The sequence below is a fragment of the Kogia breviceps genome, chromosome 16, assembly GCF_026419965.1.
Source record: "Kogia breviceps isolate mKogBre1 chromosome 16, mKogBre1 haplotype 1, whole genome shotgun sequence".
Classification (NCBI taxonomy): Eukaryota; Metazoa; Chordata; class Mammalia; order Artiodactyla; family Physeteridae; genus Kogia; species Kogia breviceps.
In genome coordinates this window covers 22,838,039-22,863,691 of record NC_081325.1, presented here as the reverse complement: position 1 = coordinate 22,863,691, position 25,653 = coordinate 22,838,039, and the positions used below count along the sequence as shown (strand labels likewise).

Below are 25,653 nucleotides of genomic sequence, written 5' to 3'. Positions count from 1 at the left end.
ATGTTTTGAATCTTGACCTATTTTATAGTCTTAAGGAATCAACTGGGAGGGACTTCCCTTTGCTTACCTGGTCCTTCCTTCCTCAAACCCAGAAGAGGAAACCCCTGGAATTATCCTATCTTTTGCTTGGAGATTCCCAGGAGCTGGGAACTCAATCCACACTAGGGAAGACACCCTATCAGCTTCTCTAACTCCCATCTTCTGATCCTAGAGCTGCTTGTTGGGATTATATACGGAGTAAGGTTCATTCCCCTAAGCTGGTAAACACTGAGAAATGAAAACTTCCACGGGCTCCTAGAATTTTAAAGCCACGGAGGAACTTAGAGATTCTCTCTTTCAACAATACCCCACATTAGCCCTGAGCGGGGGGAAGCCACTTGACCGGGTCTCACAACTAGTCTGAAGAACTAAGCTCTTGCCTCCTTCATTATGTCTCTTCCCTTACTGCCTGACAGAACGCAACGTCTGATTCGTTTTACTCCTCCAGTCAAACCACTAGCACCACTACTTTGCCCAACTCTTTCATCTCCCTTCAGGATTTTACTAGTCAAATTGTTTTAACTTTATCTGGAAATAGCTGTAGAAACGGCTGCGATTATGTTCACACTATAACATGGAAACACTGGTTTATCAACATTTTATATGCTTTATTGAAAGTTGACAAGTGCAACAGTTAAATACAGTGACACCTTATAACTGTGTAGAGAACATGCACAGAAACATATGCAGATAACTACTATACAGGTAATATGCAGAAACCCCTACTGGGAAATCCATTTCATTAGCTAGAACTGATCATATTTCAAAGTATTCAACCAGCTCAATCGAAAGACTTCGGTGAACCGGGACTGACTTCAAGATATTCAGCAGCTAGAAGATTTCAGATTACACAAAGTGACCCACTGTGCCAAATTCTTAAAATTGCTTTAGGTAGGTGTGTTTTTCTTCATGTATTATTTTTTACGTAGATCTCTATATAAAAGACAACCCACACCTCTTCAGACCGCCAATGAAACACCTAAATTGCAATCTGTACAACCTAAATAGTAGTTACAGTCCTCTATTGTACAAAAGTTACACTACATACACAAATATACAATAAGCAAAACAACCTTCAGGGTAAGATAGCCTAGATCCCAGCTACCTGTCACCGTTCAGTCACGCTAATAGTTTTGTGTCATCCACTGTTTGGGAAAGAGGCACAGTACTATTGGTTTTTATGAATGTTGGTGACAGTCGTCATTTGTACAACGAACTATGTTTCTCCTCATCTGAGGTGAGACTAAGCTTCACTCTTGACTTTCACCTCCCCTTCCAGTTCCTGGCTGGGGGGTGGGCAGGTGGGGGGGAGGAAAGTCCAGTGGCACTCCACTGCTTCGGAACCCCATGGAGTACACCACATGCAAGCAGGAAGAACTCTTGGAAGTGGGGGTGGGGAGCAGGGGAGGGATGGAAAGGCACACAGCTCCTCAGCAAGAATGAAACCATTTCTCACGGATCTGCCAAGCTGCATGAGGTCCCAGTATATCCATGCTAATTCTCTCACCCAACTTAAGAAATTTCTTCAAGCCGAAAGCACGAGTGTTTAATACTGGAAAAAAGAGATAATGGCATATGTCAGTCTCACGTCTCTTTTGCAGCGAGCAATGAAATGGGTGACAGTGGACGCGGACCACCCCCAGTCCATCTTCTCCGGTCGGTTCAGTTCAGACAGCAGCAGCCAGTTCCGTGGCGGCACAGGAGGCTACGCGGTTGGTCCTGAGCCCTGGGACGCTGCCTGAGCTGGGGGCTGTGTGGTCCCCTGTGGCTGCGTGTTGGCAGCGGGGGAGCCAGTCTGCAGCTGAGCCTGGAACTGGGCAAGCTGCTCAGGACTGGCCAGTGTCTTCAGCAGATTGTTTTCCTGCTCCAGCTGGGAATTTTTCTCTATTAGTTCTTTGATTTGCTCTTTGAGGACCTCCACTTCCTCTCTAACCGCATACATCAAATGGCTTTTCACCAGATCCTGAAAGGGAGAGGGAGAAGAGGGAAATAAAGGTTTAACTTTCTCTTTACTGTTCCCCATGAACTCTGAATTTCTAAAGCATCATTTTGCGGGGCTCTCCCTAACCATTTACATATCCTGCCTTTAGAGCTCATTTAACAGGCCCTAGGGGAAATCTACGGAATACAACCACAACTGTACAATACTTCGGTTTAACGTCTAAGTCATCAAGCCTTTTTAAAGCCTTTGCTTTCCTTGCAGCCGTTGGCCAGGAATGCCTACGCTCAAGTTTCCTATTCGAGATGGCAAAATGCACTGGGGCTCTGCGGCTCCGTGCAAAAGCCCGGCCCAGGGATGTCCAGCCCCTGAGCAACGGTAGCCACGTCCCCGCCCCCAAGTCCCTCCCTCCGCCCGCCAGACCGCCTCCCTCAGCACCGGCTGCAGCCAGTTCCTACAGAACGTGTTGCCGCATTTTCCTCCCTCCCCCCATCCCCCCTTCTTTCGTGATTAAGCTGACATCACAGAAACCTGGGCAGCCGTTGCAGCCAATGGGCGCTCGAGTTATTTATAGCTCCGAATTAAAGGTTCGGAGTTTGCCTAGCAACAGTGGGCAGAGAATCCCGTGAGAAGAGCCACAGGCGCTGCTCCAATAACAAAGAACGGCCAAGGCGGAAATAAAAAATAGGAGAAAACCAGGCGCAGGCTGAGAAGGTGAAACTTTTCTCCGGTTCTTTTTCATTGTGCAGTAGCCTCCATCACTGGGGATCCGTTTGGACCCGGTGTAGGAAGCCCCTTCCGGAGATCCCCACTTCTGTGGCCCTCCCCCCTCCCGGCTCCCCGGTAAACCTTAGGATTCCTAGTAAAGCCACATCACTAGAGATGAGCCCACGACCTGAGGACACGCCGGGCCAGCGCTTTCCTAGCAATTCCCCAGCAAAAAGGGGAAACCTCCGCCAAAATCCCGAAGGCTGTGTGAAATCGGTCCTGGAAAGAACATCGAATACCCTCAGGGCCCCTTTCTCTCTCCTTAGCAGCTGTGGTATGTGGCTTCATGCTAGCAGAATGGAGACAGTGCCGGCATTTCTAAATGTATGGAGAGCAATCATCAGTTTAACTATGGATGCGCTTGTGCCATCCCAAGACACCTCGCTTTTGTACTGTGCCCACATTTAGTACAAACGATTTTTAATCACTACATACCATAGCTTGCTCGATTTTGTTGTCAATAGCTACCACACTTGTACCAGAAGAGCTGAAAAGGAAAAAAAAACGATAAATGGAATCTATCTTAAACATCCAAGACAAAAAGGATTTCCCAATTCCGTGATGTTACTAGCATCATTTTTTCAATATTCTTTCATGCTATGTAATATATCACCCTCCAGAACACACCAGCCACTCTTTTACTAATGAATATCCAGACATTTCCCAATTTTAGTGAGCCACAAAGGCTAAATTACATAATGTGGTAAAAGCCTGTTCTCTGGCCAGACCTGCAAAAAGAAGGCTATTCTGAACATTTCAAAAAGCAACATCCATGTCACCGTAGCCTCAGCAATGGACAAAGGAATTCGCCAGGCTATCTTTCACCTGCATTATTACAAGTATCTCACGAGTAAATTTTTAAAAACTATCCCGGCCGACATTTACCTATTGTCAAGTCTTACAGAGGCGTTTTCAGTCCCAAGCAAGGATGACAAAAAAGAAATTGAAAAATGTCTCAGTTGGTAAACTCCTAGATCCATCGCCACTGGTCTACACCATTGGGATTTCATGCAATTGCAGCCAAAAACACCCTCGCAGGAAAAAAAAAAAAAAAAAAAGAGGGAATACTAGCAGCCTTGTTTGAGCTAGATAAAAATCTTCTAGCTTTATGTAGCTCAGGGAGAAATAGAAAACAGCAGCCCTAATTGAAAGAAACCCGGCTTCTGGGGCTTGGCGATTCCGGGAAGATGTAGATCCCACTATCGTGCGGAGAAGGCTCCCACGTCGCCACACGTCGGCAGCCGGGCTCCACCAGGCTCTAGACTAGGACTCCCAGTCTCCGTGCAAAATATATGCAGGGAAGAGCCGCGCCGATTGGTCAGCACGCCGCTGGAACCGCCCCCTTCTCCCTTCCCCGCCCTCCTCCTCGCTTCCCCGCCTTCCTCCCCACCCCCACCCCGCCCCCAGCCTGGAGATCCGCTCCTCGGGTGGGCTTGCCCAGGCCGCAGTCTAAGGGGCCAGGGTGCAGGCCGCCAAAGCCTCCGTGATCAAGGAAAGATGGAGCACTGCTCCGGCAGAAAACGCCGAGGGGCTCCGAAAAATACGATTGGGAACCCGCACGTGCTTACGTTTAAAGGAGCCAGACCCCGTCTCTGGAGCTGCCTGTCCCCGTGGCTGCTGAACTGTGAAAGCTGCTTATTTGCAACCAGACCCGTCTGAGCTACTGGGCATGCCCAGTCCCACCACTAAAGACTTGGAGGAGCCCGAGTGTCTCGATTTCAATTATCTCGTTCTTACAGGCAGCAGTAACTGGAGGATTTTATAGGCAGTTTTATTTATAAGGATAACACAGTACTGTAATAATACTTTTTTTTCTTAGCCAGTGAATTTTAGAGAAAAAAAATCACATTTCCTTTTTGAGAGACTCTACCTTTCCATGAATTTATCAATTACGTGTAGAAACAAAAAAACAGTACATATACTTTGCTAGGCATATACAAATTGAGGCCAAAAGGAAACCACCAGATATAATCAGGTAGATCTCAAAATGTCCCTAGAGCCATAAACCTTAAAATTGCACCTCCTTCTTCCATTTATAGCTAGAAAAAAAAAAAAAATCCACAGGTTGAATCCTACCCACATGGATCTATTTTCACTAAGTCCGTAAGGCAAGCTTTTGGATGTTAAGTGCAATTCCTATAAGACTTAATCCTTTGAGCCTTCTTACATCAGAGGAACTGAAATACTGTAGGTATATATTGTCACCCTGATGGCCACACTGACCAAATAATTCCCTTCTCTAAACTAAAATTAAGAGATCTGGGTGTAAAATAGCTTAACCTGTTACATAATTTCTTCTATTAATTTAAAATATTTGCAAGGATGTATCAATTGAGGTTGCAGTTTAATATACTATAAGTCTAAGGCCTTAAATTCACTTGATTATTACAGGTTATAAACAGTTTACAATTCAATACATTTAAGAAGGTACATTTAAACCTCTACAATACTGCCCTCTAATGGTATAATCCTATAAAAACAGAAAACAAAAAAACTACAAATACTAAAGACTAATCCATAAACAAGTTGTATCATCACAAATAATTCCAACATAAAATCTGACCATAGAACACGTATATGTACATATTCAATTTATACACATATACAAACACACACACACGGAGTCTTTTCTCTCAACTAAGCATTCTCCCTCAAGCAGCATCCTTTAATTTAGGAAATTTTAGTTGCCAGTGGAGCCTCTTAGACATTATTTGAAGGTGACCCAATGTTGGCAGAGTGCATCTGGCTTTAGAAATTGTCTGAAGTCGTTAGGAACCAAATCTGGTGAATGTGGTAGCTGATGAAAGGGCAATTCTCTATTGGGTTAAAAAAACCAAGGCAGTATCATCCTTTTTTTACTGTAAGGTTCATATTGTTCTCTAAATTTTAAGGCTTTGCTTTTGAATAACAAGTGATATTCAAATATGTGTTGGCATATTTATAATTTACAAAAATTAAATATATATTATCTCATGATATAAATTTTGGAAAGGCACCCATTTTTAGTAAAAGGAAACAGAGTAAGTGGAACCTCAAAAATCATAATTTGGGAAGCAGACACGTGGTCTCCATGTCTATGAATGCTAGGCACAATTATTACTTACTACATGGTAGTTTCTATATTTTGAAAGTTACAGTTATCATTAATACTATCTATGTGATTAAGTCATTTATATGTTTAAACGGAACGCCAACTGCACAGGAAAAATTAAAACATCGTTTAAGCTGCAATTAAGAGCTTAAAAAACAAAACTCTAAGGTCATATAAAGAAATGAATTTTAAATTCCCACTGAAGTTTAAGAAGATTACTAAATTAACTGGATTTTATTTATTGGAAGAAAAGCACATGATGCTGAATTAGCATACGTGCTACCAATATGCAGAGGTGATTGAACTGGAATCCAGGTAAAAAGGCTCTTAGGCAAAACAGAACAGAATAGAAAAATAAAATCAATAGCAAAGAACCACCCCAATCTCAAATGTCCAGGCTTTTTCCTGTGCTCCAGATTCTTGAAAACAAAGGCATAAGTTGGTTATGTTGTCATTTCATTCATTCCAACTGATCATCCAAGTATTAAGCTATAGAAGCCAATATCTGAACCACAGTCTGTTTACTCCATATCTCTAGAGCAGGACGTTATGGACATCATCAATACTTTGCTATTTTAGATACACTTGCAGGGAACATCCTTGTATATACATCCTTGAATGTTTGTAATCTATTTCTGGAGAATTTGCTGGGCTAAAAGGTATACAAGCAAAAATACGATTAGAAATCTATTTCTTTTCTTATCTTTCACATAAATGGGCTAGATTCCTTTAAGATGGACTTTTATATGAAAACTGAAAAGACATAATTTCAAAAAGAAGGTAAAGAAATTGGAGGAAATCTCTATAGAGGAAAACCCATGGGTCAGAAACGTCTGAGGCCCAAATAGCTAAAATTACTTTCTAGCCATTACAAAAGTTTCTTCCATTTCCAAAACAGAACATCTGTGAGTCTAGTGCCCTGAGCTTAACCAAGACCAGCTAATAGAACAGGATAAATACTCCCATGCCTCTGCGAGAGACCCCTAAAGGCATGGATGATACTAGTCACCTTCAGGCACTGGGCAGAGAGGTCTCACTCTGCTGGGGAGTCTGGAGTACAGGAAAAAGCCTGGACATTTGAGATCAGGGTGGTTCTTTGAGGTTGATTTTGTTGTTCTATTCTGTTCTGTTTTGCCTAAGAGACTTTTTACCCGGACTCCAATTCAATCACTTCTGCATATTGGTAGCATGTATGCTAATTCAGTAACATCTGCATTTCTTCCAAACTTGATCTGTCTTGACCAATATAGGTACAGTTGGGGATCCACCACTCAAACAGGATAACCTGTTTCTCCCTCTGTCCAAACTCCTTGCAAATCTAAAGTGACTGCTAGGGAAGAGGCTAAAGCACATCACTGCAAGCCTGACCAAATTACTGCTGTCTAGGGACCCCCCTTTCCTGGTTTACTCTTACTAGGTGCTGGGATTAGGGTTACCAGGGTTAGCAAATGAAACTTCAGGACTCCCAGTTAAAGCTGAATTGCAGATAAGCAACAAATAATGTTTTTGTGTTTGGGTCCCACACACTGTTGGAACAAGAAAGAATGCCAAAGAAATCCAAACAGAAAAATTCAACCATATTTTAAATTTCCTTGATTTCCAAAGAAAAAGTGGAAGATAAAGTTCAGAAAATCTTCCCAAAAGTATAACAATAAAGAGATGGAATTGTGAGATACAAGAGACTTAAAAGGATCAATCTAGGAGGTCCGACATCAAAATAGAATGAATTCCAAAAATAGAGAACAGAGGGCAGAAAATTATCAAAGAAATAATTTAAGAATTTTTCCAGGGCTTCCCTGGTGGCGCAGTGGTTGAGAATCCGCCTGCCAATGCAGGGAACACGGGTTCGTGCCCCGGTCCGGGAAGATCCCACATGCCGCGGAGCGGCTGGGCCCGTGAGCCATGGCCGCTGAGCCTGCGCGTCCGGAGCCTGTGCTCCGCAACGGGAGAGGCCACAACAGTGAGAGGCCCGCGTACCACAAAAAAAAAAAAAAAAAAAAAATTTTCCAGAGCGGAAGAGCACAAGTCTCCAGATTAAATCAGATGACCAGACGGCTACCACAATCAATGAAGAGAGCCCTGCACCAAAGCACATCATCACAAGACTAAATATCACTAAGGACAGAGAAAATCCCAAGAGCATCCAAACAGAAAAAAACAAGGTACAAACACAGGTACTAGTATGAGAATCTGCTGGCTGCCAGGAAACAATGGAGAAAATGTCTATAAAATTCTAAGAGAGAAAGGTTTTTCACTTGGCCAAATCATTTACGTGTAAATGTAGAATAAGAACATTTTCAGACATTTCAGACACCAGTATGGAGGAGCAAATCAAGGAAAAGGGTTTACAGCAAGATGAATAAGTTTTAGAGATCTGCTGTACAACCTTGAACCTGAAGTCAACAATACTGTATTGGTACACGTAAAACTTTTAGAGGGTGGGTCTCAGGTTAAGGCTTTAAGGCTTCTTACCACAATAAAATAAAATTTTAAAAATATAAGAAATATTGTATATTCCAAAAGATAAAAAAAAGAAGAAGGGAAACATGAACCAGGGACTCAAATGCTGGAGGGAAGGAAGGGAATTAACAGGATGATGGGAGGAATTCCCTGGTGGTCTAGTGGTTAGGATTCCATGCTTCCACTGCATGGGGCACAGGTTCGATCCCTAGTTGTGGAACTAAGATCCTGCATGCTGTGCGGCGCAGCCGATAAAATAAAAAAGCAGGAAGATGGAGGAAGGATATCTGGGGATGACAGGTGCTAATAAGCAAGCCTTAGCAGCAACAGGTATGTAACCATATGGGAAGTGGGAGCCTTTGGGAGGTAGCACTTTGGTGGGAATAAACAGAGACAGGATCTAATACATTTGAGCATTTGCAGGGGTCGGGGATGGTACAGCCAGGTATGGGACAGATCTAATGGAGCAACTAGATAAGTTCAAAGACAGTTTTACAGAAAACAAAAAAAGAAAGAAAAAAAAGTTATGCTCATAAATAAAATTTACATGACTATATTCGTTCTTAACATTTTTTACTTATTTAACTTTAAAGAGTTAAATTAACTTTATTGGGAAGCTGGTGGGAAGAAGAAATGTGTGGAGGGAAGAAAAAAACTGTGGTAAGAATGGTTTAAAAGTCCTAACTCCTTATCTACCATGGCTTGATTATAAAATATCTACAACTGAAAAAGCAAGAATAATTATATCAATATGACATGGACATGTGTGGGTAAATATGAGAAAGCAAAAAAATTAAAAGTGGCTGCCTCAGCAATAGATTGGGAGACTGGAAAAAAGGAAACTGCTAATATACTTTTTTCTATTCTCTCTATCTTTAGGTATGTACAATTTTTTAAAGTAAAAGAGAGGATGGAGAGAGCAGACAGCAGAAGCAAGAACTACGATCCTGCAGCCTGTGGACCAAAAACCACATTCACAGAAAGACAGACAAGATGAAAAGGCAGAGGGCTATGTGCCAGATGAAGGAACAAGATAAAACCCCAGAAAAACAACTAAATGAAGTAGAGATAGGCAACCTTCCAGAAAAAGAATTAAGAATAATGATAGAGAAGATGATCCAGGACCTCGTTAAAAGAATGGAGGCAAAGATCGAGAAGATGCAAAGCAATGTTTAACAAAGACCTAGAAGAATTAAAGAACAAACAAACAGAGATGAACAATACAATAACTGAAATGAAAACTACACTAGAAGGAATCAATAGAATAACTGAGGCAGAAGAATGGATAAGTGACCTGGAAGACAGAATGGTGGAATTCACTGCTGTGGAACAGAATGAAGAAAAAAGAATAAAAAGAAATGATTGAAGACAGCCTAAGAGACCTCTGGGACAATATTAAACGCAACAACATTCGCATTATAGGGGTCCCAGAAGGAGAAGAGAGAGAGAAAGGACCAGAGAAAATATCTGAAGAGATTACAGTCGAAAACTTCCCTAACCTAGGAAAGGAAATAGCCACCCAAGTCCAGGAAGCGCAGCAAGCCCCATACAGGATAAACCCAAGGAGAAACACACCAAGACACATAGTGATCAAATTGGCAAAAATTAAAGACAAAGAAAAATTATTGAAAGGGAATAATTTTTTAAAACTTACAGAAAGGGAAAAATGACAAATAATATACAAGGGAACTCCCATAAGGTTAACAGCTGATTTCTCTTAAAGCTCAATAGGAAGAAAACAAACAACCCATTTTTTTAAAAAATGGGCAACAGATACTTTATCAAAGAAGATGCATGCTTGGTAAATAGCACATGGAAAAACGGTAAACATCATTAATCATTTCAGAAGTGCAAACTAAAACCATAATGAGATACAGCAACACATCTACTAGAGGGGCTAAAATCTTTTAAAGATAAAACCTAAAAATATCAACTGTTGACAAGATTGCAGAACAGTTGGAATGCTCATATACTGATGGTGGAGATGCAAAATGGTACAAGCACTCTGCAAAACAGTTTAGCAGTTGTTTATGAAGTTGGACTGACTCTCCATAAAACCCAATAATCCCAGTCTTAAGTCAGTAACCTAAGTGAAATGAAATTTATGTTCTCACAGAAATATGTACATAAATGTTTGTGGCTTTATCATACTCACTCAAAACTGGAAACAACCCAAATGTCCCTCAACTGGAGAATGGATTAACAAACCGTGGTACACCTATACCACAGAATACTACTCAGCTATAAAAAGAAATGAGCTACTGAAACACCTAAGAACATGAATGAATCTCACATATATTATGGTTAAATGAAAGAAGCCAGACTCAGGCTGCAAATGATGATTCCATTTACAGTGACATTCTAGAAAAGGCAAATCTATAGGCACAAAAAACAGGTCAGAAGTTGCCAGAGCCTTGGGGGTAAGGGAGGGGACGTTTCTGTAGGCGATGGAACTGTTTCATTTCTTGATTGTGGTGGTGGTGGTACAACCAGTTTGTTTGTCAAAACCTGAAGAACTGTACAGAACTGAACAGAGAAACTTCACTGAATTACACTATAAAAAAATGAAAGAAAAAATGTGGCTGCATCTAGGTAGCAGGTGAGAGGATAAAAAAAAAAGGGAACTGCTAATATATTTTTTCTATTAATTCTACTTGATCTTTATAAATGCACATGCATTTTCTATTGTGGTAAAACACATACAACCTAAAATTTATCAATTTAACCATTTTAAGTGTACAGTTCAGTAGTGTTAAGTATATGCACCTTGTGAAACAGATCTCTAGAACTTTTTCATCTTGCAAATCTGAAACCATACCTATTAAACAATTCCCCGTACCCCTTCCCCACCTCTAGCCCCAGAAATCATCATTCTACTTTCTGTTTCTATGAATTTACTACTTTAGATACCTATACATGTATTATTTGGATTAAAAATATTTTAAAGTAAAAGCAAAGGGGGAAAAAAAAGCTACTAAAAAAGTTGTAGGGACTTCCCTGGTGGCGCAGTGACTAAGGGTCTGCCTGCCGATACAGGGAACACGGCTTCGATCCCTGATCCAGGAGGATCCCACATGCTGCAGAGCAACTAAGCCCGGGCGCCACAGCTACTGAGCCTGCGCTCTAGAGCCCGCGAGCCACAACCACTGAAGCCTGTGTGCCACAACTGCTGAAGCCCACGCACCTGGAGCTCGTGCTCCGCAACGAGAGAGGCCGCCGCAGCGAGAAAGCCATGCACCGCAGCGAGGAGTGGCTCCCGCTCGCCTCAACTGGAGGGGGCCCGCGCGCAGCAGCGAGGACCCAACGCAGCCAAAAATAAATATGTAAATAAATAAGTAAATGAAAACATAAATATATAAATAAGTAAACAGAAAAAAAGAAGGAAGTTATAATCTAAGGACTTGAATACTTCATTAATAAGACCTAAAAATGTCTACTTTAGACTAATTAACTGCTCTATAATCATTTGAAATGTATTACTGAGTTTGAATTTTAAACTATAATTTTGCTTTGTCTTAAAGCTGCCGAACTTGTTGGTAATTAACCTGCGGAAGAACTAACTCAGGTATATTGATACTACAGGTTCCCTAAATCCCACATGAGGATTAAAAGACTTAACAAATTACTTGATCAGGGTGAGAATTTCAAAAATCCTAACAAAATACTAGCAAATTTAAATATAACCTTTTATTTATTTATACACACACACACATATATATATAGCATATAAGGCTCTCTATAAATATATTTTTCCTATATCTTTCTGTAGATTTTCTCTCTAAACATTTATGATTACTTTTAAATTATTTTACAATTCTAGAAACAATCTCTGGTTCTTCCATACTTGTCTGCACATGCCTCTATTTCTTTGCTTTATTTATCATAACTATAATTCCAAAAGAATGCCCCTATTCTAAAAGAGTCAACAGGATTCAAAGGGTTAACATTCTCCCTTATCCTTTTTATCTTCGTGAAAATAAGCTCCTCAAAGCCAAGTTTCTTCATAAATCACCACTTTTGCTAAATCGTGGTAGATTATGAAAATCAGAAGTCACGGGCAAAAGGGCATCATAGATTTCGAAACCAAATGATAGCCTACATAAAACATCTGAAGAAGTGACAAGTTGTCCTGATTATAATTTGCTATTTCAAGAACCTCGTGAAAGTCTATCAGAAATGAATACTATTTCTATTTCACTTTTGCACAGCTACATAAGACAGATGCCTCAAACTCTTCTTTCACTTTTGAAAAGTAACTAGTTACTTGAAGCTATTTATTCACGTTAAAATTCCATAAGATAACAACAATGATAACCAATAGAGAAAGAAGAGCCAGTGGGAACTAGATTCACCGTGATTCTCTGCACACAGAACCACTTAGGGCCATTAGAGTCGGTCCTTGGTGATCCTGGAACAATAAGATGAAGCTCAACTGTACAGTTTTATTGACAAAGGCGAAGATGAATTCTAGAGGTTTACACAGGTCCTGAATTTCTCACGCAGTAGACTTAGGTAAGCATTAACAACTTGGAAAAGATAACTCAGTGCTAGGGATACGGTGTGTTTACCTTCTGCTTTGATCAAGGGACACATTTCCATATGATGGTCTCTCAGAGTCCAGGCTATGTGACTTCACTGGGGCCCGAGGGTTTCTTTAATTGGTCTGTTCAGAATTTGAGAGCTGAACTCATCTAGTTCTCATTAGAGATTATCTAATTTAGAGATCATCTAGTTCTAATTTCCTTCATCTGTAGGCTTAGAAATTGAAGCTCAAAGACATCGTGTGCTTTTGTACAGCGTTTATCTCATTCACTGTAGGACGGGGGCAGAGAACCATCTTCTGATTCAATATGCTGTCCTCTAGACCAGGAATTCCAGATTCATATACAGAGATCTAAACTAAGGAATATCAGTGCGGGAAGAGTAAAGGGGAGATCCCTCCTGCCAATCTCAATGGAACCTCAGTAATCATGTAAAGTTGGCGTTTTACAGATGAAGAAACTGGCCAGGAGTCTGTGTGGAGACCAAAGCCAGAGCCCCACGTGGCACATGGGCCCGGCAGCCTGGCTGCAGAGTTTCCAGGCATTGTCCTGAGTAGAGATGTCGAACTCTTGGTGAGAGCCGGCCCTCACCCGCTTAGTATTATTGGATTGTGGCGCTGGAGAGGCTGACGGGCACCCAGGCTAGTCCCAGTGCCAACGAGTTCCAGTCTGAGGAGGTGCTTTCCAACCACTGGGAAGAGGTCCCAGGGTGAGGGGGGACCACCGCAGACACACAGACACAGCCTGCTGATGGGCACGTTACTTTGCAAACGTGCCCAAGATTGATTTTCCAATGCCTTTTTCATAAGCCCTGGTAGTTCCTTGGAGAGCCCTAAAGAGCTGTGAGAAGGATCAAAAGGAGCCCAAGTGGACCGCAGAGAACAATGTTAACTCATAAAGAAGGCAGGCAGGGGACCCCCCTGGTGGTCCAGTGGTTAGGACTCGGCGCTCTCACTGCTGGGACCCCGGGTTCGATCCCTGGCTGGGGAACTAAGATCCCGCAAGCCACCTGGAGTGGCTAAAAATAAAATTAAATTAAAAAATAAAGAAGGCAAGCAGGCTGTGTCCCCAAGGCTTGTGGCTGAGGCCGGGAGCAGGAGGAGAAAGCAGCCCGGTCAGCACATCACGCCCAGACTGTCTAGCTTCCCATTACAGCCCCCGTGGATCTTTGTGGTCATCACCTGGGATGCCCTTCCCGTCTCTCTGCCAGAATGTGACTCTGACGCTGCTACATGCTCCTTCATTCCCAAGTAAGAGTGAGAAGACAACATAATGAAAATAACAAAGTACTGCGTGGGCTGCCAAGGCCAGTGGAGTGGGAAATATAAATTCACAGTGGTCCTTAGGGTCACTTCTTAGTATCTAAACTCAGTGCCAACCACTGTAAAAGAAATGGTCACGGGCTTCCCTGGTGGCGCAGTGGTTGAGAGGCCGCCTGCCGATGTAGGGGACGCGGGTTCGTGCCCCGGTCCGGGAGGATCCCGTGTGCCGCAGAGCCGCTGGGCCCGTGAGCCATGGCCGCTGAGCCTGCGCGTCCGGAGCCTGTGCTCCGCAGCGGGAGAGGCCACAGCAGTGAGAGGCCCGCGTACCGCGCAAAAAAAAAAAAAAAAAAAAAAAAAAGAAATGGTCACTACAACACATCTTAGCTAGGATACGAACTAGAAGAAAAATGTTCTACACATTAGCTCTTCGGGTGTGCCTTTGTTCATTATTCATACTTATTCGGCACTTAGCAGCCACGAAAGGCCAGGAACTTTAGGCTTGGCCCTAAAATTATCAAGATGTATAAGGCATACTCTCTGCTTTCAGTGACCCAGGGGCACTTGGGGGGTGGGGAGAGGAAGACGTGTGATGCCTGGGATCATGTGGGTAGAATGATTAGCAAAAAGAAGCCAGAGGATGTTTCTGAGAGCAGAAGACTCCCTCTGGGCCTTGAAAAGCAAGTGGAAGTGTCTGGTTGGACCACAGGTGCAAAGAGAATGAGGACCCTCCATGAACAGGGACAGGCCAGGGAAAGCTTGGGTCTCGGAGCATCACGCCGTGTCCCCCGGCTTCTATCAGTGGTTGAGCGTGGCTATGGAGCAGGGAAGTCAGGGTCAGTGGTGGGACGTAAAGAGAAGCAGTAGAAGGCAAAAAGGCTGCTCCCAGGCTGGGGCCTCAGAGGCCATGGGATGGAGACTGGACTTTGGTCCGAAGGCGGCAGGGGTCCCCACCAAAGGGTTGTAAGCAGGCAGGTGATGCGATGGGATTAGTGTCTCAGGGATTTGTGTCTTAGCGAGAGCACCCTGACCACGGTGTACGAGTCTAAAGGAGATGGGATTTGGAGTAAAAGGAAGGAAATAATGAGGACCAGAACCAAGAAGGGGCGGGGACACAGAGAAAAGGGGGAGGAATTCAAAAGATGTCTTAATCTGCTGATATCTTACTACTAATGAGGCTGAACATACTTGCTTAGTTCTGTTGACCGCCTGCTTTTCTCTTCTGTATGATTGCTGTTGATTTATTTTGCCCATTTTTATAATTTTTTCTGAGTCATTTTCTTATTTGTAGATAGTCTTTGAACCTTACAAACATTAACACCAGGAATAACTTTTACAATGTAAATATGAACTAGTATAATTTAGAAGTGAACTGTTTTCGTAATAGATACTGTTCTTGGGGCAAAGATATGCAGTGGACAATTGTTGTAAACAGTGCACATGGTGATAATCCCCTCCAACAGTTCTTTGGTATTCTGAAGTATTATACCATGAATTTTATAGCGCTCTTTGTGACTACTTTTAGAATCTAGATTTTTTCATTTCCTGGGTCTGGTCATTACCTAAGTGAGTGCTTTACTTGAAATGAGTGGGTATTTGAATTGAGGCAAAAGAGCCTACCAGTGAGTAGGGATTGTATATTTTATTGTTAAGAAAATTAAATCTAATTGATTCCTCAATCTTTAAAAAAATAAATAAATAAAAGAAGATATTTGGGAGACAGGACTGGCCTGTCTAGCTCCCTGTAGGGAGCTAAGGGGGGCTGGAGCCCCAGGCTCCTGGGTTACATGAATGGGAGGAGGCAATGCCGTTAACCAGGATGATGCTGAAGTCACGGGGAGGAACTGGATCCGGGAAAGAATGGTGAGAGGACACCCTAGGCTATGGGAAATGTGGTCTGGGAACTTAGGAGAGATCTGGCTTGAGAGAAAGATTTCGAAGTTGTTAGGTAGCAGTAAACAGTCGTGGGGAGTGGGTGAGAATGCATACAGTCATGCATGCAGGAAAGGGACGGCAGAGCTGACGGCCGCAAACATCGGGGCAGCCATCCGTCTTGGCAAAGACACCTGGGTTTTCTGTGGGTCTAGGGGACACCACGAAGGTAGCGAGGCTCGAGTCGTTTTGCAAGAACTTTGCCCAGGAGAGCAGCCTACTAGATGCGGAGACCAAGAAGCCAGAGGATGAAGGTGATTTGACTGTGGAGCAGGAGAATGAGGAGATCACGTCAGATCTCCAATGCCAAGGGTTCCCCAAAGAACTGCCAGATGTGTCCCACGAGAGCCCACATGTGAATGGCTGCCGCACAGAAAAAGCCAGCAGTCCAGACAGGCAGACAGGGAAGCAGCTGCCACTCACACAGAGGAGTGGGCCACTGTAACTGCCTCTGCTCTTTCCACCCACCCACCCAGCCACGCCGGCCACTGCTTGGGAGACGAGGTGGCGGGGGGCACGCATGTGAGAGCCAAGCGGTACCCACTCCCCCAACACGCCAGGATCCAGACTAAGGGATTTTTTTTTTCCTTTGGTGGGGTAAGAGTGGGCAGAGTAGAGAGCTTTGATTCCAACATGAGTCAGGTTTTGAAAAATGAGAAAAAGTGAATTTTTAAAAACTGTGACTATTTCATGGGACTTCCCTGGTGGAGCAGTGGTTAAGAATCCGCCTGCCAATGCAGGGGACATGGGTTCGAGCCCTGGTCCGGGAAGATCCCACATGCCGCGGAGCAACTAAGCCTGTGCGCCACAACTACTGAGCCTGCGCTCTAGAGCCCGCGCGCCACAACTACTGAGCCCGCGAGCCACAACTACTGAGGCCCACGCGCCTAGAGTCCGTGCTCCGCAACAAGAGGAGCCACCGCAATGAGAAGCCCGTGCACTGCAACGAAGAGTAGCCCCCGCTCGCTGCAACGAGAGAAAGCCCGCGTGAGCAACGAAGACCCAATGCAGCCAAAAATTAATTAATTAATTAATTTTTTTAAAAACTGCTGCACATTCATACCCCTGAAAAATTAAGACTTCTCAATAAACTGGTTGTACATGTATTTTCTTATGGAATACTTCTAACAACTCTGAGGTGGTAGGTACCGTTATTTTCTTCATTTAAAGAAAAGAAAATGGAGGCTTACAGTGGCCAAACACAGCCCAAGGTAACACAACACTTGGATACAGCAGAGCCAAGATCCAAACTCAAGCCAGCTGACTCTCACATGCAGCCTGATACAACCATCCCACAGAACTGAGAGGTGCCGAGCTGTTTCTAGATGCCTCAGAAATGCCCAATTCAATGAACTTAGTGAAAAACTGATGCCTGTGCTTAAAACAGCACCTGTACTTACAGCCATTACGGCTAGACATGTTGGAACAATTTATATCTTAAATCTACTATTTATCAGATTATTATTAGATATGTGTTTCTAATAAAAAAGAAATACTCTTAATTGAATATTCTTTAATTTTAATAGGTTCATAATTGGTTTGAAGGTAGTTAAAACATAAAATGATTAATTTAGTCTAATGTAGAAAAATTCAATCCTTCTCTCCATTACACAAATACTACATATATTTGAAAATTCAATCATATTATGTGGACTGAAACAAGACATTTTGCTAAAGTCATTAAAATGGTGTCAGTGACAAAGCATAAATCTCATCACCCATTTACCCCAAGTTAGGATAATCCTGCACAAATTACAAAAAACTGCATACTTCAGATACATATTGTGGAAAAAAATAACAGAGCCAATTAAAAACAACTATGACTGCCTTTAATAAATGGGGGGCAGGGATGGGGCCAATTAGTTATATTAAGGGATTTTCTTAAGTCAAGTATCTTACCTAATCAGGATAACTAAATTAAATGAATAATTAAGCTGTTTCAGCACCGAAGCATGCTTGAGACAGAAACAATTTTTTAATGAAGTCTTTAAAGCATATAAATACGTGTACCATATATGTAAGTTATGAATAAAAACAGTAGAACAAACACCCCAAAACCCACCACTAAACTAAGAAGGTGACCACCACCACTGAAACCCCTGTACACCCCTCCCTCCTCCCCCAGTCTCCTACCAAGGGCAGCGCTTCCCTGGCCAGAAAGTGTTAAAAGCCATTCCCGTTTATTTAGTTACTATATTTATTGTCTGCCTCCCTCAGCTAGAACAGGTTGGGGCATGGCGTGGAGTGTTAACTGTTATTTATAGGCGTGTCCTAAACACCTAGATCTGAGCCTGATATCTGGTAAATGCTCAATACGGTGCCACTGAAAGAAGGCAAATGAACAGTAATAATAATCATAGTGATGACAATAGCAGCAAACACTTAATTACACTTAGTACTCGCCACTCCCTAGTCTAAGCCTGTTACATATATTTCCTCTCAGCAACCTGCTCATCTAGGTACCATTACTATCCTCATTTATGCAGATGAGGAAACCGAGGCACAAAGGAGTTATGTGACTGGACCAAGACCATACTCATCATCACTATGAATAGCAAAAAATATTTCTGCAGTCTTAACATAACGGATGCCATCATATTGTATATTGGTAACCCTAAGTCTGCTGAAAGACTGGTTATGACTAGAATACACTGAAATAGTTGGAAAACTGATGGAAACCCAACGCCTATATATTGAGCACCTGTTCTGTGCCAGGCACTGAGGATTCAGTAATGAACAAAAGCCCTGCCCTCGTGGAACCTACATTCATGTGGGATTAAAAAACTAAACAAGACAAACATGCAAATACATAGTATGTGAGATAGTGACAATACTGAGGAGACAAAGAATGGAAGCAGGAATATGCAAGATCAGAGGGGATAAAATTTCAGATAAAGTCATCAAGGAAGGCCTCCCTGAGAAAGTGAATTTTGAGTAAAAACCTGAAAGAAATGAAGGAATCAGTCACAGAAGAGCTTATCAAACAGGGAGAATAGGAAGAAACAATGCTCCTCTGATATTCAAGAGTCTGTACAAAGTCAAGCCATCATGAAGCATCGCAGGAACATATGCAGTAAGCAGTATATGATGTAAGAGATGGCCCTGGCTTTCTTGGTATTTCGAAAGACTCCTCTCTTCTCTGGTAGAGAAGAGTATTTACTGAGATCAGCATTATGATACACAGTGCATTTAAGAAACACTGCTGTGCATTTAACAGCAATAGAGCCACTTGGTATGCTCCTAAGCTAGTTTCTTCAAAGATTATTTTGGGGTGCTTTTCACCTTCCAATGAAACTCAAAATTTTTTCTTGCCTGGAAGTATTAAACAAGTGATATCCTTTTGTAGAATCATCTGCCTACAAAGTTCAAGCACTCGAAATGCAATGACAGCTCTTTTCTGAATCTTGGTTTGGGTAGTTTTATGAAACCATGAGGATCTCACAGGGTTTATTTTCTTCAACTACAAAGCTGTTTAAAGCTACTTCTGAGTGAATATGGTAGATTGAATACATTCATTTATATTATCTCTCTTGCTATCTACAAACCACTAAAGAGATAAGAGAATCCAATTTTAAACATGCAAGGATAGAGTAAATGGGAGAGATGTCAATTTCAACAGCCTAGAAAAAAGATAGTAAGTCATCAAGCTGAAACCTAAGCAAGCCCTAAAGAAAGTCCAGAAGATAGCTGATATGCATTGAAGAATCCAATACTTCTAAAGCACAGGCTTCTCAAAGTACAAGGTACAGGCAAAATGAGAGTCTGTAGAAAACAAAACAGACCCTTACCTATCCTTACCAACTGAATAACTGAGCAAGGGCTAACCATCCTCTAATAGAACCATCACCCAGGAAAAAAAGGAACCTGGAGGAAACAGAGACAGTGTAGGGGAATGAAGAAACTTTAAAGATCCTAAAAGATTACATGGATAAAATAATGAGGATGGGGGGAGTAGACAACAACAAAACACTACCAAAAGCTCTCGGTAATTGAAAAACTGATATTATGAGAGCACAGGTGAAAATTCCCTAGAATGAATGGAAAGTAATGTTGAAGAAATATCTCAGAACTAGAACAAATACCAAAGAGGGAAAAATAGGAAAGAAGACAGAGAGCAGTTTAGAAGGACTAACATCTGCACGAGAGAAGCTTCGGAAACAGAGCAGAGATTATGGTGGAGAAGAAAGTATCATAAAATAATTCAAGAAAATTTCCTAGAACTACAGGTCATGCTTTTAGAAATTAAAAGAGCTTCTCAAGCACAATCTGTTCTGTTATAAAGCTTGTTGGGAAAACACAAATTTGTTCCAACACAGTCTATATGATAGAGAACAATGAGAGCATAATTCATATTTCACATTTTGCTTAAGCTATGTCTTCAAGAAATACTAGCTGAACACAGGAAACTGCACCCAGCTGAATCAGGCTACCTGGAAAAATACAAATACACACATCTCAAGCATATACCAGCTACTCAGTTCACGTTTGCTATCCTACAAGATTGTTTTGCTATTCTTTTGCAAATGTTAACTTTCCTATATGAAAAAAAACACTCAATCGAATCCCGAACACATCTAACCACCTGGTTCAAAAATACCAAGCAGTAGTTTGGGATTAACATATACACACTACAATCTATAAAACAGATAAACAAAAGGACCTACTGTATAGCACAGGGAATGGTATTCGATATCCTATAATAACCTATAATGGAAAAGAATCTGAAAAAGGATATTTTATATATATATATCTGAATCACTTTGCTGTACACCTGAAACTAACACAACTTTGTAAATCAACTATGCTTCAATTTAAAAAAAAATACCAAGCAGTGCATGCAAAAGAAAAACTTTTAACTATTGAGGAAGAAGCTAAGAATAGGGTGTTTTGAAAGACATGAGAGAACAGGTGATATCTCCAGAGCAACAAGCATAAAGGAATCCATGTTGTGGACCACCAAAGATAACGCATGAAAATAAAAGCAACATCTATAGCTAGAGTAACTTCAAGTGCTGTGAAGCCAATAAGAACAAGCTCTTAAGAAACAGAAGGAATGGAAAGATTGTTGATACATGGATTGAAGAACAAATAGTAAAACAAAACAAAAAACCAAGAACAACCTGTTTCGCAATCAAAGAGAAAGCACTATCTATACACAAAGACCTTAAATGGAAATCGCCAGGTCATCCTGCAGAAGTTGCTTCTTTTAGTGCTAGTAATGACTAGGTTAGTAGTCTCAAAAGTCTCCATAATTTCAAAGCTTTCAGCTGTCATTCTCTGTGAAGCAGAGAATGCAGATAAGAAAACTGCTGAAGAATTTCCAGCAATGATACACAAGTTAATTGAAGAAGGTTTGATATATACATTGGATCAAATTTCCAATTCTGATGAAACAGGTATCTATTATAAATGCATGCATTTGATCTAAGATCTAAGGCTATTGACACTGTTTTATATTATTGGATGGACTGAGAAAACTAAGTTTCCAAGGATTTCAAAGTCTGCTTATATCAAAATGGAAAAGTTCTAGGATCTGTTTTCACTTTTCAAATGGATCGGTGAAGACTTTGATTATTTCCAAGTCACTATATTCTATCAAATGTGAGCCTTCTAATGTTTCTCGCAAAGATTCTGATAGCAACGAACACTCATCCTCTTAATAGCACACATGATTCTATGTGACCTAAGGGAGGTAAACCAAAATGACGCTGACTTATCCTTTTTAATTCCAATTAAAATATCACTTCCAAACAACCCTTAAAAGCAACTCTGATGTTACTTTAGTCATTTGACTCCAAATATGTTATGGCAAAACTTCAAGTCTGTTTTGCTCCCTGATCAGTAATGACTTTTTAATGCTGCTTTAAAGAGTAAAGGTCAGATTTTATGCTTTGGAGTTGGACTTTAACCCAAATTTCCAAAAATCATTTCCTTCTATATAAAATGGGGAGATAACACAAGAAAAGACCTGGCATTTCCCACATCAATCAGATGAGCAATTAAGGTTATGACCTCGTACTCTGAACTACTTGGTTTCAGCCATACCAGGGGTTAATCAAAAGAGGTTATTAGCACATTTCTCCACTTACTTTTTAAAATAGAAAGTTGCCTGAGAATAGCCTCATTAATAAACCGTATTGTTACAGATTATATCCAAAAGAAATTTTTTCAACTAGGAGAATCCCTAACACATAAAAATTATCCCAAGAACCAATTCATAATAATATCCCAAGAAAGACGTCACTGAGTTGGTAAAAGGGCAATGAAAGTTTTGCTTTAATCTCTTGTGATATGATGAAATAGTTCAGAGATTATTTTTGTTTTATATCTTTAGAGAGAATTCCCTCTTTTTTTCCTCATCTATTTACTTGACCTCCCAAACTATGTTCTAGTGCTGGTAGGCCTCCTTCATAGAGCCCAGAAATAAACCCACCCATATACAATTAATCAATCTACAATAAAGGAGGCAAGAATATATACAATGGGGAAAAGATAATCTCTTCAATAAGTGGTGTTGGGAAGACTGGACAACTACCTGTAAAAGAATGAAACTAGACCATGTTATCATCCTATATACAAAAATAAACCCAAAATGGATTAAAGACTTAAATGTAAACCTGAAACCATAAAAGTCCTAGAAGAAAACATAGGCAGTACATTCTTTGAAATCAGTCTTAGCAGTATTATTTTGGACCTCTCTCCTCAGGCAAGGGCAACAAAAGCATAAATAAACAGATGGAACTACATCAAACTAAAAAGCTTTTGCACAGCAAAGAAAGTATCAACAAAACAGAAAGGCAGCCTACTTGAGAAGACATTTGCAAATGACACGTCCAATAAAGGGCTAATATCCAAAATATATAAAGAATTCATACAATTCAATATCAAAAAAACAAACAACCCAATTTAAAAACGAGAAGAGGACATAAATGGGCATTTTTCCAAAGAAAACATACAGATGGCCAACGGGCATATGGAAAGATACTCAACATCACTAATCATCAGAGAAATGTGAATCAAAACCACAATGAGATATCACCTCACACCTGTCAGAATGGCCATCATCAAAAGGACAAGAAATAACAAGTGGCAAAGATTTGGAGAAAAGGGAACCCTAGTACACAGTTGGTGGGAATGTAAATGGGTAGAGCCACCATGGAAAATCGTACGAAGCTTCCTCAAAAAATTAAAAATAGAACTACCATACAACCCAGCATACCATCTGGGTATTTATCTGGGTTGTATGTATTAGTGTTTTCATTTTCAGGAAGAAAATGAAAATATTAATTCAAAAAGAAATATGCACCCTACTGTTCACAGTAGCATCATTTATGATAGCCAAGATATGGGAGCAATCTAAGTGCCCATTGACAGATAAACAGATAAAGAAGATGTGATACACACACACACACACATATATACACACACAGGAATATTACTCAGCCATAAAAAACAATGAAATCTTGCCATTTGCAACAACATGGATGGATGCGGAGGGTATTAAGCTTAGTGAAATAAGTCAGACAGAAAGACAAATACTGTATGTTTTCACTTACATGTGGAATCTAAAAAACAAAAAAAATGAACAAATATAACAAAAGAGATTCACATATACAGAGAACAAACTAGTGGTTACACGGAGAGGGGGTGGTGAAAGGGTAGGGAGGGGCAAAATAGGAGAAAGGGATTAAAAAGTACAAAATACCAGTTAAAAAATAAGTCATAGGGATATAATGTACAGCACAGTGAATATAATCAACAATACTATAATAACTGTGTATGGTGTGTAATCTGTAAAAATAATCAAATCACTATAGTGTACACTAAAAACTAATATAATATTGTAAGTCAACTATACTTCAATTTAAAAAAAGATGGTGAATGTGTCTGGAAATATTATTTAATATTTAAATGTTTAATATTTAAAATACTCTATCTGTGAAAAGTAAAGCTTATGTTAACATACATAGTGTATAAAAATTAAGTTAATGTACATAATTATAAACAAGATTTTAGATGTATGTCACACTTATTGAAGGCTTAAGAAATTTGAAAAATAATTCAAATCACACCACTCTTTTCAATAAAAAAGATCCACTTAACAATTTTAGTCCTTATTCCCTGCTAATCCTAATTCTGAAAAAACAAAAACAAAACTAAAATTGATCATAAAAATATATTATACATGAGTTTCTCAAGTGTTTGATCAAAGGGATCAATTTTACTTGACAAAGTAATAAAAATAGACATAATCATCTCTGTATAAACATAAGGAAAAAAGTATAGATATAAAAACTATACATATGTGATTTCCTAAAATTATGGAATTTCAGTTTAAAAGTCCACGGAAATTTCTTTGAAGTGCAGTAATGACCTGACATCTGTAAATTGCATTCAACTCATTTGAAATGGTCACAAACTTCTCACGTACCTGTGTTAATCTTCAGTCTACCCAGAATTACAGAAACAGTAGCTTTGGCTAAACTGCAGCTCAGTGACTGGCTGCACTCTTGACTTTGAACTAGAAGTTAAAGTAACACACTACGGGTAACACACAACGGGTCAGCCCATGGGTAACACACTATGCACTTGAAGTCAGAGATGCGTCAGTGGGAATAAATTCAGATGAACTACTGAATTTCATAAGGAAGTTTATATAAAGAGAACAGTTCTGTCTTTGAAGCTGGCTTTTTGAAGGAAATGTCTAAATCCTTAAATGTGTGGTATTTCATTCAAGGATTTCATTAAAAGCTTATATTTGCAAATTTATATTCATTTGCTCTTAAGATATAATAAAAGAGAAAAAGTTTACAAGAATCCTTACCTGCAATCCAATCACAGTAATTGTCAAAGAACAATGCCAGGAAAGTAGATCAAACCAGGAAAGAAAAAAAGAAAAGAAAAATCAGTCATTTCCCTAACTGTTTACTGTATCCATAATTCAGTTATTTATATTCAGGGAGATAGTGGGAAATTTTAAAGGCTTAGCTACGTCCATAGAGGGTTCTCAATGCCTGCTGAATTGAGTTTTAGAGAAAATTAAGTATAACTATTACATTTTATAATCTCATGTTTAGAAACAAAAGACACTAGGGAGTTATAGACATCAAAAATAATAGAAACTAAGTATGAAAATACTTCTATGTTAAGAGAACAAAAAGATGTCAACTATACCCATCCTATGATGACAACTATCAACATGAATGCATATATGTGGTACCCGGCCTTCAAGACGGCCTCCAAGACGGCCTCCAGAGGCCCTCCCTCTTAGCAGTCACACTCTTGTATAGACCCCTTCCACAGTGAAGAGTGATGACCAGGGGAAAAAGTGCTGCACAAATGATGCTGTGTGACTTCTAAGACTCTAAGATCACTCCCTCTGGGAGAAGCCAGCTGTCATGTCACGAAGAGCCTCATGTGGCCCTATGGAGAAGAGGCCCACATGGCAGGGAACTAAGAGGCATGCTGCCAACACCCAACATCAGCTTTCCAACCATGCGCGTGAGCCATCTTGGAAGTGGGTCCTCCAGCCCAGTGTCAAGGCTTCAAGTGACTGCAGCCCTGGCTGACATCTTGACCATAACCTCCTGAGAGACCCTGCGCTAGAACCATGCAGCTAAGCCA

The 25,653-nt window shown here is 40.7% G+C and overlaps 1 protein-coding gene across 5 annotated transcripts in view; it reads right to left on the bottom strand.

The window, feature by feature from the left end:
* Positions 1-626: 626 nt before the first annotated feature.
* TSC22D1 (TSC22 domain family member 1) overlaps positions 627-25,653 on the bottom strand; it is a 116,784-nt gene continuing 91,757 nt past the window's right edge. For 3 of the 5 annotated variants that reach the window (XM_059041857.2, XM_067016523.1, XM_059041861.2), the window contains exons 2-3: positions 3,182-3,233; positions 627-2,002 (exon numbers count right to left, since the gene is read on the bottom strand). In XM_059041857.2, the coding sequence (XP_058897840.1) occupies positions 3,204-3,233 (30 nt within the window). In that variant the 3' untranslated portion in view covers positions 627-2,002; positions 3,182-3,203. Of the gene's footprint in view, positions 2,003-3,181; positions 3,234-3,631; positions 4,039-4,314; positions 4,367-25,653 lie in introns of those variants that run through there. The other 2 variants (XM_067016524.1, XM_059041858.2) reach the window with 2 other exon arrangements.